The following is a 19,854-nucleotide window of genomic DNA, read 5'->3' as shown; positions in this document are numbered from 1 at the left end:
TGAATGTTTAAATGAGGACACAATTTCACATGCATGACATTGACAAGAATCACTGTTTTAAACCCTGATTCCGTTGGTTATGATGCATCATTAATGGATGATGATCTATAACCCCGTAATAAAGCTTAACCAATATAAGAAATCAAAATTGTCAACCAATATGATCAGATGATCATGGCAAAAAGTATAAACAACAACAATTATGTGGGTTTATTAATTTGATTACGGTAGACAGAAGTAACCATCTGGTAGTGGTATGGGAAATTGTAGATAAGCCTTTGCCAAATTGTCATTCCATTTCATTATTCCGATAGAGCTTACATGTACCTGTATCTCCATGAGGTGTATTTAAACCTGATAATTTTATTTTACTGTCACAATGAACATAAGTTAAAGGCAAAGTTCAAAAATCAATACCTAGTTTCTCATTTGGATTTTTTAAAAATCTAGCACAGTAGGAGGAGGGGGTTGTTATTTGAGATCTCAAATTGTTTCTGGTCATAGAAATGCTGTTGGGTCAATTTCAACACAAACTTTGTTACCAGTAATTCAATTTTATTTTTACATCCAATACGGAGGCTTAAAACAAGGTAAAATTTGCAGAAAGATCATTTTTGTCAACTTCATTGTCTATGTCTAGATGTCAGAAGATTTTTATTTATTTGATTTCAATACGAAAATGGCAATAACAGACATATCGAGGAGTGCGGAATAAGAATGGAGGATGGGACGAGAAACCAGGAATATTGCTATTTTGCCTTATCTTGTCAATAACGTTCAACTTTTCTTTTCTGCAGGAGCAAGTCCAGACTATCACAGCACATTACACCGGCCAGCAGCTTTACTGCCGTAAACGAGCCGATCCTAGACTATGCGCCTGGCAGCTCTGAAAGGAAAGCAGTCGAAGAAGTGAGTTTAGAAGTTTCACAAAGATCAGTTGAACTTATCTCTAAGTTGGACTTAACAATTATGGAAAGCCATTTAGCATTTCTGTAATGTTTTGTAAAAGTTATTTTAAGAGGCATAAAATTTTGATTCAAATCATTCATATTTTCTATTATCAAGGAGATTTCATGTTCTTGATGTGGAAATTATGAAAAGTCTAAAATACTTCAATTTTTGCATTTGGAAATATTTAATTTTAAGGCTACAAATGGCTCTGCATAATTTTTAAGTCCAACTTAGAGTTAAGTTCAACTTAGGATCTTTGTTGCACACCCCCTGACATTGCACACCATGGCAATCATGCTGGAATTACTATTCCTTGGTCTATCAAAGTAATATGTGTGAATTTGGTGATCAGATTATAGGAAAGGCTTCAAAGTTTCAAACCTGTAGCATCTACCGGTATTGTTTATTTTTGTTAGCAGCAACAGTAATAAAGTTACATTTACATGTACAGTCTACTGCATCTGCCCCACACTTTATCTTCATCAACGATTTATTCAATTTTACAGATACTCTGTGAATTAGATACAATGCATGGTGAGATACAATATATTCTTCCTGTTGATTGTATTAAAGTTACGGAGCCCTGGCCATTAAACTCATTTTATAACATTTTGTTTTGTTTAACATACCGTAGTGTCTTTCCAGGCAAAAATAACAAATCACTCTGCAGTACCAAGATATTCCAGTTCTCTTATTTTGACTGATTAACTTTAAGGATATAGTCAATAGATAGATTGAGGTCAGAGATTACTAAAGAATGGGTTTTTGCTGTATTTATTCCCAATATAGGGATCAGCCACAGGATTGACATAGAAAGACAGAAAGAAAGAAATGCCAACAACTTGTACAATATCACACTGTGATGTGCTGTGCATGATTGTATCTATATCGTAGGAACTACGTGCATGTACAGTTGTACACATGTATGCAATTTATGACACCAACATGTAGTACATTTTATTTTGAAAAGAATATCATTGAGAATTCGAGATACAATGCTTTGTACATTGTATATTTTTTCTGTTGTAATACCAGAGTTTAATTATTTTGCCAGCTGATCCGTAATGAGTTTACCACGTCAAGTGAAGGAACTGGAACTGAGTATATTCCGCTCCAGGCACCAAGGGTTTGAATATAAACGATAGTTTGTTTAAAGGGATTGGGTAACTTTGTCTCAGATTCTGAAACAATATCCTGGATTTAGCTCATGCTGCAATGATAATTATAAACCTTTAGTTTAGGTCAGTCAGGAACCCCATGACTTTTACAAGCCGATCGCCTGTCTGATTATCAAGATATTTATGATTGGAAATCAAAATTTCACTTTTCGTTTTCCTACTGGTTTTTTTTATAACACTACAGTCTATTGGGGAAAATGAGTATGGTAAAACCGGTCACTCACAGATCTTTCCTTTTTTGAGGCACTTCATGATCATTTTGAAGCGCAATTTTTGTTAGGGCTTCAATATTACACCATATCACAGACACTATACCATGTACACTGTAGGGCCATGCATTATCAGATTTAACATTGTAAAGGTAATACAAAGTTTTGGGAAATTTTGAAAATTGGCTGGATAGGGATTCTTTACAATTTTGAAATAATTTGATGCCCCTGTGGATGTATTATAAGCACTAGAAAATTTAACTCCTAAAACACTTCTACTTTTGAGAAAAAATGAATATGAAAATTTACCGGTGCTCCCGGTAAATTTCGATATTTTCAAATAGCGCCTTCGGCCATACAATGGTAGCTGCGACCTTGAAAATCTCAGAATATGTAGTTGTGATATATAATTTCTAAATAGGAATAGCCAATCGGTCGATTTTAGTCACGAAACATTTTTTTATGGCTAAATTAATATCTTGACCTTGAGAGGGAGCTATACATCGAAAGAGTTTATTATTTACAATTTCATCACTTTACCTCGATTTCAACCGCGACAACGATCACCGAATATAGTGGGATCGCATATGTTTCCAATATGTTCATTTGAACCAAATTCATGACCCCATACCAAAACTTTGTATTACCTTTAAACGATGCTTTTAATATGATGGCCTTATTGTATGTCTGCCAGGAAGGGGTAGCAGGAGAATTCATACGGTATCTGATGCTCCTATAAGCTGTTTATAAAGGTGGATTATAAAACCTGGTTTAACATACCGGTAGTCCACTGCTTATATTATAATTATAATTAATATTCTTTAAGAATTACTGCAATTATGTAATAAATGAAGTGACACAATCAGTTATGCAAATCATAATGAAATAATAACATAATGATAACATAATGACCTGATTTTTGTTTGTTAATTTTTAAAAATTGAATCACAGAATTGTGAATTTTTACTGGATGAAAATGAAAAGGTCTAGAATTGAAATCAATCAAAAAAGGTCCTCAAACAAAACACACTAGCCATGTATTCTATGCATTCTGTTAAGTGAAGTTTTACTGAAACTGTGCTTGCTAAAAATATGATTTAAATGTGCAATGAATGTAGAGGTGTTGTGGTCGAGTGGATACATCGCCGGACTGTCGTTCACAAGGTCCGCGGTTCGAGTCCCGCCGCCGCACTAATGTCCTTTGGCAAGACATTGATCTACATTTGCCACACTCCACCCAGGTGAAGTAAATGGGTACCTGGTAGGAATTTATTCCCTGAAACGCAGCGCGCGTAACAGCTGCACTGCTAAAGCCAGGGTAATCATGCTGCATTATTGTAGAGCGCTTAGAGACTGTCTTCTGATAAAGTAAGTGTTAGGCGCTATATAAGCAAGGATAATTATTATTATTATATAGGAATCAAAATCATATTAAAGTTACAGTCAAGAAGAGATTGTATGAAGGGGTGACCAAAGTTCGCGGACAGTTTAGAACATATTACAAAATGTGATATTCGATCTATGATTTCTCATATTATACACATATTTATTTTTTTCAATTATTACCGAATGGACGGCAAAGTTTTTTGCTACAAATTTGTTCAAATAGAAAATTCATCGTCAAAGGATCTCGGAGATATCGCGATCTATAAATTCGATGTCCGATCGTGCGTGCGCGCTGCATCAAAAAAAGTCATAAAAACAACGAGACCCAAGTTCACGCACGGGGGTTTACAGTTGATTTATCAAAAAAAGCGATCCATTAAAAATAAGGTAATATCATAATTTGCAAGACAAGATATCATACAATCAGTTGGTACCACTTTTTACTTACAATTTTGAGGAAATCTGCTCTCAAATTGAAGATTTTCAGACCCTTATCGGTAAGTTGATAATTTTTCGGAACGGACGCAAAAGATTGCAAAATTTGCCGATCTTTTGTCAATATTTTCACAATTTCATACCCAATTCCAAAGAAAGCAACCCCCTTCCACCTCCCCCTCTTTTGCTGGAAAGCAATTTTCTTCCAAAAGTACATGTATGTTGGTCATCACTGGCTCAACCCCCACCCTCCCCCACCCTCCCCCACTCTCCCCCACCCTCCCCCACCCTCCCCCACCCTCACCCACCACAACACTAAGGTTGAGATATACCTTTTGTTAGGATGTCTAATTGATGGTTTTTATCATTTATTTCAGTCTCTGAAGAGGAGATGGGGAACTCAAGAAGACATTCCCTGTGTGATCGGAGGAAAGGAGATCTTTACTGGAAACACAGAAACAGAAGTAGCGGTAAGTCTCCAATTGCATTCCTACGATAAGGCCCTGTAATGAACTCAGGATGTATCATGGACTCTCATATTTTGTTGTCAAGTAGATGATTCTTCTTCTTTACGTGCCATGTCCTGAGACGTTGGGGACCATGGAATGCCACAATTCATTCTCCCCGAGATCAATTCCACTTTCAGAAATCCCACTCCTTAAGCTACTCATCCACGGAATCCTCCTTCTACCCCTACTGCTCCTCTCCTCGATTCTTCCAGTCAGTGCAAGATTTTCCAAACCATTCCCTGTAGAAGATGGTCACATTCTAATCTTTTCAGAGGTTTTGTACCTTTAGTATTATCCATTGTTTTATTTCATGTTCATGTTTTTTTATTTCATGCATGTTATAACCTTTATTCAGCCTGTGGTTGCTCCCTGACATATCCGTGGACAAAATAAAAGAAATACAAAACTATAGTCTACATGTAACAATGAATGTTGATTGTATTGCCCATTATTTGAGGAAAAGATTTTGACCTTTTCTATCTACAGTGTATAAAACTAGTGTTAATTAAGAAAGAATTGCTATACATGTAGAATCAGAAGAAAAAAACAGGAGGTTTGCAAAAATTCTTTAACTTGTTCCCTCTCCCAACACATTTTGTACCATGTCAACTGTATCTATCTGCCTCTATTAGACTCTGTGTACCTTCGCAGGTCATATATTAACTATTTATTGTTGTCTTTTTTCCTTTCTTTCTGCACAGCCTTTTGATCATCAGCACGTGCTTTGCAAAGTACATTATGCTGACAAGGTAAGCCTGTTTTCAGTTTGAATCCTTTTGTGACAAACATTCCACATTATGTGGTTTGGCTCAATAACTTTTTATTCAGTGACCCAAGTGTATGTCGGATGCATGAGTAATTGACAAAATCTCTGCACACGCTGATTTTTTTTGCATGACGATATTGCTTTTGATGCCAGGAATTAATAAAAAAGTAGAATTAGCTTGAAAATCATTAAATTGGCAACATGTTAACAGATTCAAAATCATTGTTTTTTTTTCCGTCCAACTTTTCAACAACATACAAGCCTAAAAGACACATTACATTTTATTTTCACAATGTACATTGTAGCACTACAAGAAATATATTATTTTTGCCAATTTGAAGAACAATATGTGATCAATTTAATTCTAAAAATAAATCCTGTCCTAAAAGGGTTAGAGATGAAGTCCAGTACTGGTACAAGAACCCTTTTTGAGTTTCTAGAGTTCTAAAAACTTTTCAGGGTTTAATTGTTCACTACACCTGTGTACCTGTTATTTTCTCCCCTTGTTAGTACTAGTATACAGTAGCGTATTTGAAGGACATCAAAAAGGCAATTTGCCCCCTCCCCCTCCCCAATCCCCCTAAAAACAACCTGCAGCCAAATCTTATGGTTAGCAGACCTTTAAATGGAACTATATGATCAGGTTTCACACGGGAATGCACAACACATTCTCAAAAGATTTATCTTTATTCCAACATCCACCCTCCACCCCTTCCCCTACACACATACTGTAACTCCAACCAGGGCCCCAAAACATGATTTTCTTACTGAACCACATTCAGGTCACTGTAAGCTAGTATGAATCATTGTTCCTTAGGCCAGTTGAGGGTCTGTAAACGTCACTGCTGTATGGTGCTGGTACAGATTGGGTCTGGCGGTTGAGGATTATGATACTGATATTGCATTCCTAGACATGTATACTGTTACCCATCACACACGGTTCACAGTGTCATGTGACTCTCCATATACTCTCCATAAAGTATGCAGTGGGTCATGCAAGGCTGGTAACTTCAAGATAAAGTCAAGTAGTCAACTACCAGTCATGTGATTACATTATGAAAGAAAATTGAAGTAATTAAGCAAGGATTATAAGAACTGATCAAAACGTAAAGAAATTGTAACAAATGATACGTTGAATAAAATATTCATATTTCTGACTTGCACATGAGTATTTGACTGAATGCTGGCCCTGATTTTGTAGGTTAAAAATAATAAAATATTTAAAATAAGAAAAACTATGGCTACATGTATAGGCTTGTGAAAGTGAAGGAAATTTCATACTGTTATCCACCAGGCTAAGTTTTTAGGACAATAATGTCATTTGATTACCAGACATATATGCGGTGTGTCATGCTAATGGTGACTAAAGTGCATGAGTGATTGAGCTCCTGGCTTATGTGGTCAGCTGGGGGGGGGGGGGGGGGGGGGGGGGGTGTTTCACAAAGATCCTAAGTGGAACTTAACTCTAAGTTTAACGTGAACTTCATGAAGAGCTATTTGTAGCCTTAAAATAAAATATATTCAAAAGCAAAAATTGAAGCATTTTAGACTTTTCATAAATGCTACATCAAGAACATGAAATCTCCCTGATAATAGAAAATATGAATGATTTGAATCAACATTTGATGCCTTTTAAAATAACTTTTACAAAATATTTTCATAGATGCCAACGGCTTTCCATAACTGTTAAGTCCAACTTAGAGATTAGTTCAACTTAGAATCTTTGTGAAACACCCCCTAGAAATGAGTAATAGAGTATTTTCTGTATGTACCAGTGTGTATGTCTAGGGTTTTAAAAAGCAAATTAAATTCAGATCAAGGAGGTCAGCAGGAAGCTGTATTATGGAGACCACTTCCTCATATTCTTGCCTGAGATATTTCATAACGCACTGGAAATTGAACATCTGTTGAAGACTGTTGATGTAATAAATACCAGTATATTTAATTGTGGCCTGCTGCAATTATATGTTTCAAGTGATCCATATGTATTATGTAACATATAGCTTTGCTGCACCATGTATTTCAGCTCAAATGCAGAATGCCTGCCAAGCTTCAGTAAAGTGTATTTGGGTTTGGTTCAGGCTCATGGCTAGGATTATAAGGTTAAGGTTAGGATTCAGTTCATAGTTAGGGTCAAGGTTAGGGTCAGTGTTGGGCCAGGGTTAGGACTACTTGTAGTTACTGCAGTTATTCCTAAATTTGTTTTTGTTTACCTGTACACTGATATACCAGCATGTATTTGGAAATCAAATTCATACTGCATAACACCAACTTGCAGGTCTTAATGCCACAAGCTTGAGTACTTGAAAATATAGTACTCAGTGTATGCCTTTTATGCTGAAATCTATGATGGCAAATAATGATAAAAGTCACATTTGTATAACGCTTATTACTACTTTTCTAAGCCCTTTACATCATAATTATCATTACCTTAATCATTGGATTAATTGCGTATCCACATATGATAGTGCACATGCTCTGCTCCCTGGGGAGTATTCCAGCCAGGGGCCAGGCGACACATGCCAATCCAACAAAATTAACGTTAATAACCGCTACAATGCTTGAGTTGGTTGGGGACATTAATCCTGGTATCTCACAAGATATAACCTATTGACTCTTTAATATACCGGTAAGGCCACCTCAAGTTAAAGGTTTACAACCATTAAAAGACCATAGTAGAAGGAATTGTTGTATGCATCTTGAGCACCCCTTAGGCCAAGGTTAGATATGAAAGCATTATAGATGTAGACCTTGTCATTTTCAGATGGTGAACTTGCTGCCTTGAAGATCCCTTGGTGTGGATACGTTCATAATTCAAAGGATAATATTATCTTTTCCAGATGGTGATTGAGACGGCCATCAAAACGGCGCTGGAGGCCAGAGATGAATGGGATAGGAGACCGCTGCAGGAGAGGGTTGCTATTCTTGTGAAGGCTGCAGATCTGGCTTGTGGTAAATACAGAGCGGAGCTTGCCGCTAGCTGTATGATGGGACAGGTAATTCAAAGTCTTTAAAGGTAAAGACCAGTTATGGTCATGCGATTGCATTGTGAAAGAAACGTTGTGGAATCGATAAGAAAAGGTTGATCATCTAGCATCTAGCATCTGCAAGGTTCTGGAATCATCAAAATGATAAGAAATTTGGCCCATTCTTCGTAAAGTTACAAGCACTATACACAGAAAGATGTATATGGGACTACCCTATATCTCTCACAGACCATGAGAGAAACAAATTTACCAAATATATGAATTAGTAGGCGGTTTCCCGGCAAATTTTTGATCATCATGTATTAGTCAAAACATATTCTTTCACATGATTGGTAATGAGAGCTTCCATTTCATTTTTTGAAATTGGGGCGTTTCCAATACTGGTCTTTACCTTTAAAGGCAGGGTATTTTACCGACATCGCTACCACTGCTGTGGATAATTATCTTCAATACACCAGTTTGCGGTTAGGGGCGCCATTTTAATTGGCTTCGAAAACAAAGCCAATGACCTAGAGGTCATGTATTTATGCGTAAATTAAGATTGCGCCCTTGCAAATTTTGATGACATCACTGCCTACGCGCTGCGTTGCGTGCGCCATCATCATTTGCATGGGCGCAATCTTAATTTACGCATAAATACATGACCTCTAGGTCATTGGCTTTGTTTTCGAAGCCAATTAAAATGGCGCCCATGTCTGCGCATGCGCACTGATGTAACCGTAAACTGGTGTATTGCGCCATCTCTCGGTGAAAGCGTACATGGAGCGATTTCCGGTTTTGTTAATTAGTTGGTGATGCATTGTGGGACATGGGTGTCAACACATCGGTCATTGTAGACAGCAGATGGCAGTATATGTAAATCTGAAGTAGTGTCAGTGGAATACTCTGCCTTTAAAAAAAAATAGTTTTAAGGAATAATGTTAAATGAATATCTTCATTTGGTAACCCTTGACTGCCGAATTGCTTTGTTCCTTTAGGCTTAGTACAGGAACGTCCTGGTTCCTGCTGCCATTGGGGTACATTCGACATTTTTTGTTTTATTCTTCATCTTTGTTATTCTCCATGTTAAACTATTATTCACCAAATAACTATTTGGGTTTTGTGTGGCTCCAGTGAGACTCTCACTAAGTGGAACAGCTTTGGGAGGGGGGGGGGGGGGGCACATGCCAGCCAATCAAGAGGGAAACAAAACAATAGAAGAAAAAGTGGAAAAAGAAATGAGAGAAAGGGAAATGGAATAATGATATTAAAGAAACCAAGGCATCTGATTTACCTTCCCCACCCTCGCTCCAATCAGTAGCCTTGTAAATCTGTAATTTCATTTTCCCAGCAAGTCTGGTGCCCCCTCCAATCATTCCATTGCCTCCTTCATGGGTGGACTTCTGCTACACCACCAGTAGCACTTACCTGTACGGTAATGCCATTTTCTTCTTCCCCCGCTACACAGGCTAAGACCGTCCTCCAAGCCGAGATCGATATCGTCTGCGAGCTGGCCGACTTCTACCGCTTCCACGGCCAGTACGCCCTCGACTGGTTGGAAAACTCTCAGCCCATCAGCACGTCCGAGTCGACGAACACCATCCAATGCCGAGGTCTCGAAGGCTTCGTGGCAGCCATTGCACCTTTCAACTTCACAGCCATCGGAGGCAACTTAGCTGGCACTCCTGCAATGATGGTTAGTGAGTACTCCTGTAGTATTACAGTCAAACCTGTCTATAGCGACCGCCCAAGGGAAACACAAAAAGTTGTCTGTGTAGACAGTTTCCTTTAGTACATGTTTAAATGAGATTCTATTTTCAAAGTAAACAAAAATGTTGTTCTTGTAGACATACAGGTGGTCACTAAAGCAGGTTTGACTGTATTAACCTTTTTCCATGCAATGTGTGGCATATCCTGCTCAAACTTAATGGCCCGAATTCACAAAGGAGGTTTGTTGACAAACCTAGGTCTATGTACGTCATATGACGCATTTTGACCTGGTTTGTAAAAACGCGTCGAAATGCGTCATATGACGCACCAAAACCTAGGTTTGTTGACAAACCTCCTTTGTGAATTCAGGCCAAAGTGTTGAACGATGCTTTGGGACCAATTGTGTCTTTCTCATGCTTACCAAAATGGAGAGATGCATCCAGATTTTGAGGCTTATTTGCATGGAATAAATGAATCAGTTCCAAATTAGGTAATGAAACAAGCTTTGGAATTTTCAAAACTCAACACTCGGAAAGCTCATTTTATGAAAATTAAAAAAAAAATGGTGGTAAGGAGGGGATTGAAGAGAAGAAGTCGAGGGGTCAGTAACACAAAGATGTAACTCCATTTTGACCATTTTTAGAAAAAGTGATATATGTGTCACTGAGCACTTGGCCCTTAAGGACTTAAGTCTATGTTTCACTAGCCATTTATTTATTTCAAGGGGGTGTTGGATGGAGTTAAGTCTTTGTGATTCCTGGAAAGCCCACATTTTTCTGAACATTTTGATATCAAAAACTCATTTTGGCGAAATATGGAGTAACGTCTTTGTGTCCCTGAACCCTCAAAGTCTCCTAATATGTATCAGTTTGAGAGAAACTGGTTGAAAATAATACTGATTATTTTAATATGGATTAAGATGGTTTGAAACAGCAAAATACAAACAAGCTTATGAAACTTTCAGAAAGATAACACATACTGGTAGTAATTATGTGGGCGGGACCGACTACCTTGATTTCTTACTCTTTCTACAAGTATGCTTGTTACTCAGCCCCTTTTATATTTTCTAACTAAATCATTTTGCATGTGTGGATTTTATTCTTGAACATCCAGTGTCAATTTGGTTTGATTCCATGAAAGATTATTGACCATCTTAACCAACTGTGTTTCCACCACCAATGTAAATTCTAGTGTGCCTTACTGTTTGGAGCAATATGTTGAAAGTTCACTACTCAGTGTTTGTGTGACAAGAGTTAAATATAGCAGTCCACTGTTTGTTCAATTTGTCGACAGTTGGAGGTCAATTTGAAGAAACCAGTAGATTTTGGAGTCAGTTTAAAATCGCTGTAGGTTTTGGTTTTAAAGATACCATATTACGCTACTTGACAGCTAGAACACAGAGAGAGAAGTCAGAGCAGTTTTTGTGAGAAGAATAATATACTTGTGGCGCCAGATTGTTGCCTAGGAAATTTGGATGATGGAACAATAAAGTTTATCCTGTTTCAAGTGGCAATCTGGCACGGTGTAAACTGAGTTTCCTTATTGATCCAGTGTTCATTATTAATTTCCAGGGTAACGCTGTGGTATGGAAACCAAGTCCAAACTCTGTCTACTCGTCCTACGTCGTCTTCAACATCTTAAGAGAAGCAGGAGTTCCGGACGGTGTCATCAACTTTGTACCAGCCGATGGACCTGTCTTTGGGGATACGGTCACCAGCAGTCCAGACTTGGCTTGCGTCGCTTTTACTGGCAGTACTGGGTAAGTCAATGATTACTGATTTCTTACCCAGTACCGTGTAAGTTGATAATAAGAAAAGAGTAGAGTACTTTGTACTATCTGATAGACCTATGTCTGGGGACGCTGTGAATAGTAGCTCTGGGCTGGTTTGCGTTGATTTTAGTGGCAGTACTGGGTAAGTCACAAAATTGAAGTGACGAATCAATTTTATAATAGCATGTTTTGCTTTGTTTTGTTCGTCCAGTTACTGAATTATGGTGATTATTATGAGACGAAGAGGTAGACATCTGGCGCTTTATAAGTCAGCGGAGTAAACTCTAATCTATTAAAGTCGGGGTGTAATCCTGGACTTAGTTTTTTCTCTTTTATGAATACTGGCCACTATGTTTATTTATTATTTTATCAAGGTTTTGTATGGTGTTTTGTCAAGAAGAGGATCAATTTGTCATTTATGTTTCCCAGTACTATTCTTAATCATTTTAGAATGAAAATGTGCAGATGTGTAATTATACATTTTACTTGCACATGTATTACAGTTTTGCTGTGCTTTCTTTTATGAAGTAATTCAATCATTAAGAAAGTTGTTTACATGATTGAATATGAAAAATAAAGTTAAATGTAATTAATAAAGAATTCATATCTTTCAATTCTTTGTGAGAATTGTTGTTTCCCTATTTGTCTTCTCATTAGAGACATTTCATGTATCTTTCTCCTCTTTTTAGAACATTTAAGAGGTTATGGCAGCAGGTCGGTGACAATCTGAACATCTACAAGACCTTCCCAAAGATTACTGGAGGTAAGATGGTTAGATCCTGCCTGATGTTTCTTCTTTATCAAAGTGCTTGTATTGTCTTTCATTGATATTTCCTTTATACATCATACCTGAGTCACACTGCCAGACCAACTCCACACCGACTCCAAACTGACCGCTTCTTGACCATTGGAGTTAATATCATTGTTTGATCAGTCTGTTGTCAGTCTCGTTGGTGTGTCTGTGGCAGAGATACCAACTAGTACAATTTTGTTGTATTTAGTACGATAATAAGAGTGAAATATAATAATACGATATCGCCTCTTGAAATACAATTTTTCATCTTTAAAAAAACAACAACAAACAAAGAAACATAATAACTGCGGAATCGCATAGAAACATGAATAAGTAAACCCTGCAACCCTGACAAAAACTTTGCTTTACTATTTTCTCATTAAATGTTTAATGGAAGAGCAAACAGTTTACTTGACCGAATTCTTACCAGAAACGGAGATAGATAATATTTTCTGTGAATTCACCATGATGTAGGGGGGACCAATCTCTAATATGTGGATGTAAATATATTTTGCTCTGTATTTTAGAGGTTTCATGCTGCTGTACGCTTCTGCCGTTACCTCTATACATTTTTTTTTGCAAGATCAAAAACACTTAAATGAATGTAAAAGTGCCCTCTAAATACTTGGATAGATGAAGGCGCAAACAGAACCCAAAACCGAACTGGTTTTTGTGATCTTGGTATTTTGTCATTCTTTATTTGTTGTTGTTGATCCTACTTCACTGGAAACCTAAAGAATACCGGTAAAGGATTTAGGGTTTATTTTATGTGTATCATCCTTTAGCTGTTACAGGTGCCCTGTAAGATACCTGTTTTATGTCTTCTCCCATCAGAATGTGGTGGCAAAAACTTCCATCTTGTCCACCCAACGGCCGACCTGGAGTCTGCCGTCGTCGGAACGCTGCGCTCTGCCTACGAGTTCGGAGGTCAGAAATGCTCTGCTTGCTCCAGAGTCTACGTCCCACAGAGTATGTGGCCTACATTCAAGGAAGGGTTGATCGAGAAGCAGAAACAGATTAAACTGGGATCAGTAAGTTGAAATTAAAAGCATATAAGGCCTACAAAAAAAGATGTTGTATTGCCCTTTGCGACTGACCCAAAAATCTTGAAATCTACGGTCGGCTTTTTAAAAAAGTTTTTTTTTTTATTGTTTTTTAGAGAGAAAAAATATTGAAAGCATTCAAAACTGAGAAAATAAGCCCAAAGAGGGAGAAAGAAAGAAAAAAAGTTATAAAAAAAATAAAAGATTTCTGACCGAACGACCCATGTATTGGCACCTAAAGTAAAGGGCAATACAACATCTGTTTTTTTAAAGGCCTAATTGTGGATACTTGTGAGGAATTTACACCGCTTGGGATATACCAGCTGTTATGTAGATCGCTGACAGTGCATTTCACTTTTACCACAGACACACCTAACAAATTGCGGTTACCACCCAAATACTTCAAAATGTCTGCCCTTGGGTGGGTAGTACATGTATATGTAAATGTTCATTCCAAGATGACCAGAATAATCTCCGATGATTGGGTTGATGTCCTGGGACTTGTTTTCTCATCTTTTCGCTGCACGTGAGATTTGTCCAAAGAAATAAAATGTAATATTGTCGCCTGAATTTTCTCCTGTTTTATTATTTGAACCCTTTATTGTCACTTTGGAAATTGGAGCTGTGTTTTATTAAATTATGTCTAATTTTGATTATGTAATTTTGTTTTGTAGCCACTGGACTTTACCTCATTCGTCTCCGCTGTAATTAACGAACCGGTAAGCGCAAGTTTTATTTTGCTTCCCAGAAATATTATTGAAAATCGTATATAACTTGTAAACAGATATACTTTGTTCATCTAGTTGTAACAGACATAAGTTAACTTCTTTTATAGAAAAAAAGCATAAAAACAGAAATTTAAGTTACAGACAATCTCCATTTTCTCCATTTCAACAGCAAGAAATTTGCTCACATTACGAAACTTTCAGTGTTGTCTAGGAGAAATCCCATCTGCAGTGGATATGTTGAAGGTATCCGACCTCGAGCGATTAGTCTTTTACTTTAATGTGTGTTCAACGTACCAGGTAGAATTAACTTAATTCATGTTAGACCAGGGCAGTGTTTCACAAATATTAAGATCCACTTTAAAGGTAATACAAAGTTTTGGTTCAAATGAGTATATTGAAGGCATATGCGATCCTACAATATTCAGTGATCGTTGTCGGGGTTGAAATCGAGTCTAAAGTTATGAAATTGTAAATAATAAACTCTTTATGTTGAATAGCTCCCTCACAAGGTCAAGATATTAATGAAGCTATAAAACAATGTTTCTTGACTAAAATCGACCGATTAGCTATTCTCGTTTGGAAATTATCTATCACAACTACATATTCTGAGATTTTCATGGTCGCAGCTACCATTGTACGGCCATAGGCGCTATTTGAAATTTATCAAAATTTACCGGAAGCACTGGTAAATTGTTATATTTAATTTTTCTCGAAAGCAGAAGTATTTTAGGGGCTAAATTTTCTAGTGCCTTTAAAACATCCACAGGGGCATCCAAATATATCAAAATTGTAAAGAATCACTATCCACCTAATTTTGAAAATTTCCCAAAACTTTGTATTACCTTTAAGTTGAACTTAACTATGGTAGGCCGTTTATGTCACTATTTTCTTTCATCATTTACTGGCATTGGTCTTTCAAGGGACGTACCAACCGAGTTCACAAATCTACAAAATTTACATTTGTTGATAGTGATCATTATGAAGGAAAAAATATTATCTAAAGATCATAATTGAGAGACCAATGATAAGAGCAACCAGTGACTTTACTTCTTATATTGCAGGCATTCAACAAAGTGAAAAGCTATGTGGATTATGCCAAAGGCTCACCTAATGTCACGATTCTTGCCGGTGGAACTTGTGATGACAGGTGAGTCAGAAAAGGAGACCCAAGTGAGCTTCAAAAGAAGACCAAAGTGTCAGGACCAGGCTTCTTATTTTTATTCAGGTGATACAGTCAAACCTGCTTTAGTGACCACCTGTTTACCAAGACCACATTTTTGATTTCCTTTGAAAATGGAAAATGGAAAATACTAAAGGAACCTATCTACAAAGACTTGGGTGGTCGCTATAGACAGGTGTTACTGTATACCTGGTATGCACTGTTATTAAGCATTAATAAGTATTTGGTGTCTTGTGTGCCTTGCAGTGGAAAGCAAACTAAATCCCTGTAACCCTCTGGTCTCTCCTCCCGGTATTACTTATGAGGATGTACAGGTATATACATCCCCGTTGGGGATTCCCCCTTCTTTTAGCAAATTAAATCCCTGTAGCCCTCTGGTCTCTCCTCCCGGTATTACTTATGAGCATGTCATGCCACGACATTGCGGTTTCCCCTTTTCTTTTATGAAGAAAGAGTGCAGTGGGTTTCTTAATAAGCAAGAGACAAAGGTGGCGACTCTTCTCCACATAAGGCCAATACCTCCATTTAACTTCCTATCAGAGGGGTGGTGTGGATTCAACTGTTTTCCACAATCGTATGATCAATTGGTAAGCTTTGTGTTACATGGACCTGGGGAGTGTTTCACAAAACCTTTTTTCAATGACAAATCTGCTGATAACCATTCAAAAGCAAGGATTCAGTAGCTTATTACATAAACTGTCATTTGTCACTGTTTTGTGAAATGGAGCCCTGATGATTGTATTCAGTTTATAGGCCTACTACAAATATGTTTATAATTCTGTAATACTTTGTATATTTATTGGACACCAAGTAAAAAAAGTTGGACTTTCCCTTTCATTCTTCACAGTGGGTTACTAAGTGGAGCCGACCCTAGGAGAGGTTTCAGGTTATATGCCTACTATAAATATGTTTATAACTCTGTAATACTTTGTAATTTATTGGAAACCAAGTAAAAAAGTTGGACTTTCCCTTTCATCCTTCACAGAGTGGGTTACTATGTGGAGCCGACCCTGTTATAGTTTTCAGTTTATATGCCTACTACAAATATGTTCATAACTCTGTAATACCTTGTAGTTTATTGGACCCAAGTAAAAAAAAATTGGACTTTTCCTTTCATTCTTCACAGAGTGGGTTACTACGTGTAAAGGTTTCAGGTTATATGCCAACTGCAAATATGTTTATAACTCTGTTATACTTTGTAATTTATTGGACACCAAGTGAAAAAGTTGGACTTTCCCTTTCGATCATTCTTCACAGAGTGGGTTACTACGTGGAGCCGACCCTGGTAGAAGTTTCTGATCCGGCCGATCGCATGATGAGAGAGGAGATCTTTGGACCTGTAGTCGCTGCTTATGTATATCCAGACGAAAAGTATGAAGATATCGTGAAATTCATCGACTCCACGTCACATTATTCCTTGACTGGTGCCCTCTTTGCCGGAGACAGGTCAGTCTTAGTTTTGTTGTTGTCGCTGAAACTATGATGGGCAGAATTTTCTACAGGTTATATCAATCACACATCTGACATGTCACCTCATATCAACAAACAAACTATCAAAACAATAACAAAAATGTTCAGAAAATCAGACAAACCTTGCAATGCTCAAGCTGTGTTGATTAACTCTCCAATGCATCAACAGGACATGCACATTGGTTTCCTTATCATCTGTTTGGAGCGAGGAGGGTGTTTACCGATATACTTTAACACAGATTTAATGCCCTTCTGAATCTGAACAGACGATATGAATGTTCATAAACTTTTATATTTGTTCCAATAATTGTCCTCCTTATTTCACATAGTGTCAACTACTTTTCATTTATTGCACTTATTATGGACGGGGGGGGGGGGGGGGGGGGGGGGGGGGATTAGAATCAGCAGATTGTGAGAACTTTACCGCCATAATCAAAAGTAAAAATTCAGCATGTTATTTCTTTAGTTCCAACTCCCTCTTTAATGAAGTAGCGAAATTTATGAATTTCATTAATTTGTATATATATATATATATATATATATATATATATATATATATATGTGTACACTAATTTATTTAGAAAATTCATTAATATGTCTTAATACGACTTATGTCTTTATAAATATTTATGTTTTTACATTGTACAAAATTCTGCAATTCAGCCATTTGGCTGCAATTGAATTTTTAATAAAACCTTTACCATTACCATTACCATTACCATTACCAAGTATTATTGATGCTTTCCTTTCATGAACTATCATCATCTCAAACCTAGGTTACAAAGCAAAACAATTAAGGAATACCATGTACATGTATTTTGCAGGCTTTTTCAGAAAAAGAGAGTAATCTATGGTTTGTAACATCCTTTGAAGACCAAAAAGTAGGAATCATTCCTTCAAATAAAAATGGTTGGCAGCTTTGTGGACCTACCCTCTTTATCTCCATCATCATTGCTCTATTTACTGATGTAATACTGTTGTGGTCTTTCTTCCTTTAACAGCAAAGTGATTGAGGACACATGCTCCACCCTTCGTGATACCGCTGGTAACTTCTACGTCAATGATAAGAGCACCGGGTCGGTCGTGGGTCAGCAGCCATTTGGAGGTGCAAGGAATTCAGGTAAGATTTGCTATTTATCTTTGGAATTCCTCGTAAGTATCATATCTTCAAAATATTTCCTGTAAATATTACTTCACTGTAAAGATATTGCAAGTTTATCTAAATAAAGGTAACATTGACCAGTGTAGCAATTTGGCATGCAGTCCAGTGAACTTAAAGGCTGCTGTGATACATGTATTTAAACATTTTTCTACCGTTTTGCTATATTTTTACAATTTAAATGTCATTACCGGTATTATTTATATCCAATGATATTCCAAATGTATTTACAATTTCTTTAATTTGTGTGTGTATATTTAGGACAAAAACATAATCATGTCCATGAAATATATACCTATTTAAATAAATAAATAATCTACCATACTCAGAACTTGACTGTTATTTTACACAAAGTTTTACCAGACCTCTATTAAAATGTGGATTTCTTAAAATGTAATGATTTAAAAATATATTCTTAGTGTAGAATCTGGATGCATATGTGTACACGCAGATATTCTCCTTAATTTTGTTTTTGGTATCCCTTCTATTTCAGGTACAAACGACAAGCCAGGTAGCTCCCTCTATCCTCTCCGCTTTGTGTCGCCGCTTACCGTCAAAACCACCCACGCTCCTCTACGAGGATGGCGTTACGCTCACATGAATGAATAAATCAGACAAATTGGACTTTAATAGCTCTTTCTGCATGGAGAGCCAAAAAAGCATCACTTTGTGTTGAAGTAAATGAGTCTGGCTTTAAATGGACGATGCCATCGACTGAAATGTGCATGCTGTTGCAAGCTGTGAGATGCCCAAACATCCATGAAAGTTTTTGTTGTGGAAATCATACGTGCAGGGATGCCAATTTTCAGGCAAAAGCCCCAACTCAGGCCCTAGCAATTTATTTTCATGCCATAGTTCAGGTCTTTTGTGTACAAAATAGCTCATTCTAGGTGATTTTCAGGCCCTCTGATCAATTCTAACTGGCATCCCTGTACATGACATAGTGTAATGTTGTCTTCATGAAGACTTACCTTGATGAAACGATGTGAGATATATATATATATATATATATATATATATATATATATAATCCCATTCATCGCATCATGTATTTCTAATCATAAACATCTGTGTAGGTCTTTGTAATGTTAAATGTTATGTTGGTATCCAAAGATATATGATGCAATAATAGTGTCATCTTCCCTTTCTATGTTTCCATGTCAATTGAGTCAAAAATTGATTAAGGTGGCATACTAAATGCTGCGTGGTCATGTGGTCCACTGATTTAAGAGGTGCAAAGTGTGAAGCTGTTTATTTTATTGTGGAATGAACAAATCAAATGATTCCAGTCATGGAATACAAATGAAATATTAACTTGATGCTGCCATGATTTTAATTGTTTATGGAGTTTAATAGTAATTGTTATTGGTTGAGGAGAGTGATTTTTTGTGCTCCTTAAATCACTGATGTTTGCAGGAAATGATAACCACAAGAATGAATGAACAATAGAATCTTAACTTGTGATATGATGTTGGCCTTTGTGATCTGTACTCTGAGAGTACAGAATACCCGAATGGTGTAAAGATATTTTCATATATCTAATACGTCTAAACAGAGAATATTGGAATGCTAGAATGATTTTGTTTTTGTTTTGTTCAAA

At 36.9% G+C, this 19,854-nt stretch overlaps 1 protein-coding gene across 1 annotated transcript; it reads left to right on the top strand.

Annotated features, from left to right (window-relative positions):
• The first annotated feature begins 803 nt into the window (after positions 1 to 803).
• On the top strand, positions 804 to 19,019 carry LOC576807 (delta-1-pyrroline-5-carboxylate dehydrogenase, mitochondrial). The gene is made up of 13 exons (XM_030981770.1): positions 804 to 909; positions 4,537 to 4,629; positions 5,370 to 5,417; positions 8,275 to 8,430; positions 9,869 to 10,096; positions 11,682 to 11,869; positions 12,571 to 12,644; positions 13,509 to 13,705; positions 14,392 to 14,436; positions 15,507 to 15,592; positions 16,883 to 17,071; positions 18,097 to 18,215; positions 18,748 to 19,019. The coding sequence occupies exons 4-13, from the start codon at positions 8,275 to 8,277 to the stop codon at positions 18,861 to 18,863; spliced, it is 1,398 nt and encodes a 465-aa protein (XP_030837630.1). The 5' UTR covers positions 804 to 909; positions 4,537 to 4,629; positions 5,370 to 5,417; the 3' UTR covers positions 18,864 to 19,019.
• Positions 19,020 to 19,854: the final 835 nt, after the last annotated feature.

Source organism: Strongylocentrotus purpuratus, unplaced genomic scaffold (genome assembly GCF_000002235.5).
Source record: "Strongylocentrotus purpuratus isolate Spur 01 unplaced genomic scaffold, Spur_5.0 spur5_contig_822, whole genome shotgun sequence".
In the NCBI taxonomy this organism is placed as follows: Eukaryota; Metazoa; Echinodermata; class Echinoidea; order Camarodonta; family Strongylocentrotidae; genus Strongylocentrotus; species Strongylocentrotus purpuratus.
Note: the sequence above shows the minus strand (reverse complement) of the source record. Positions and strands in the feature narration are given on the sequence as shown.

Bases quoted from the DNA above. Each gene is read 5' to 3' on its own strand.
- LOC576807 (XM_030981770.1), top strand. From the start codon at position 8,275: ATGGTGATTGAGACGGCCATCAAAACGGCGCTGGAGGCCAGAGATGAA. The intron at 10,097-11,681 runs GTTAGTGAGTAC...ATTAATTTCCAG, and splicing joins CTGGCACTCCTGCAATGATG to GGTAACGCTGTGGTATGGAA. The intron at 18,216-18,747 runs GTAAGATTTGCT...CTTCTATTTCAG, and splicing joins TGGAGGTGCAAGGAATTCAG to GTACAAACGACAAGCCAGGT.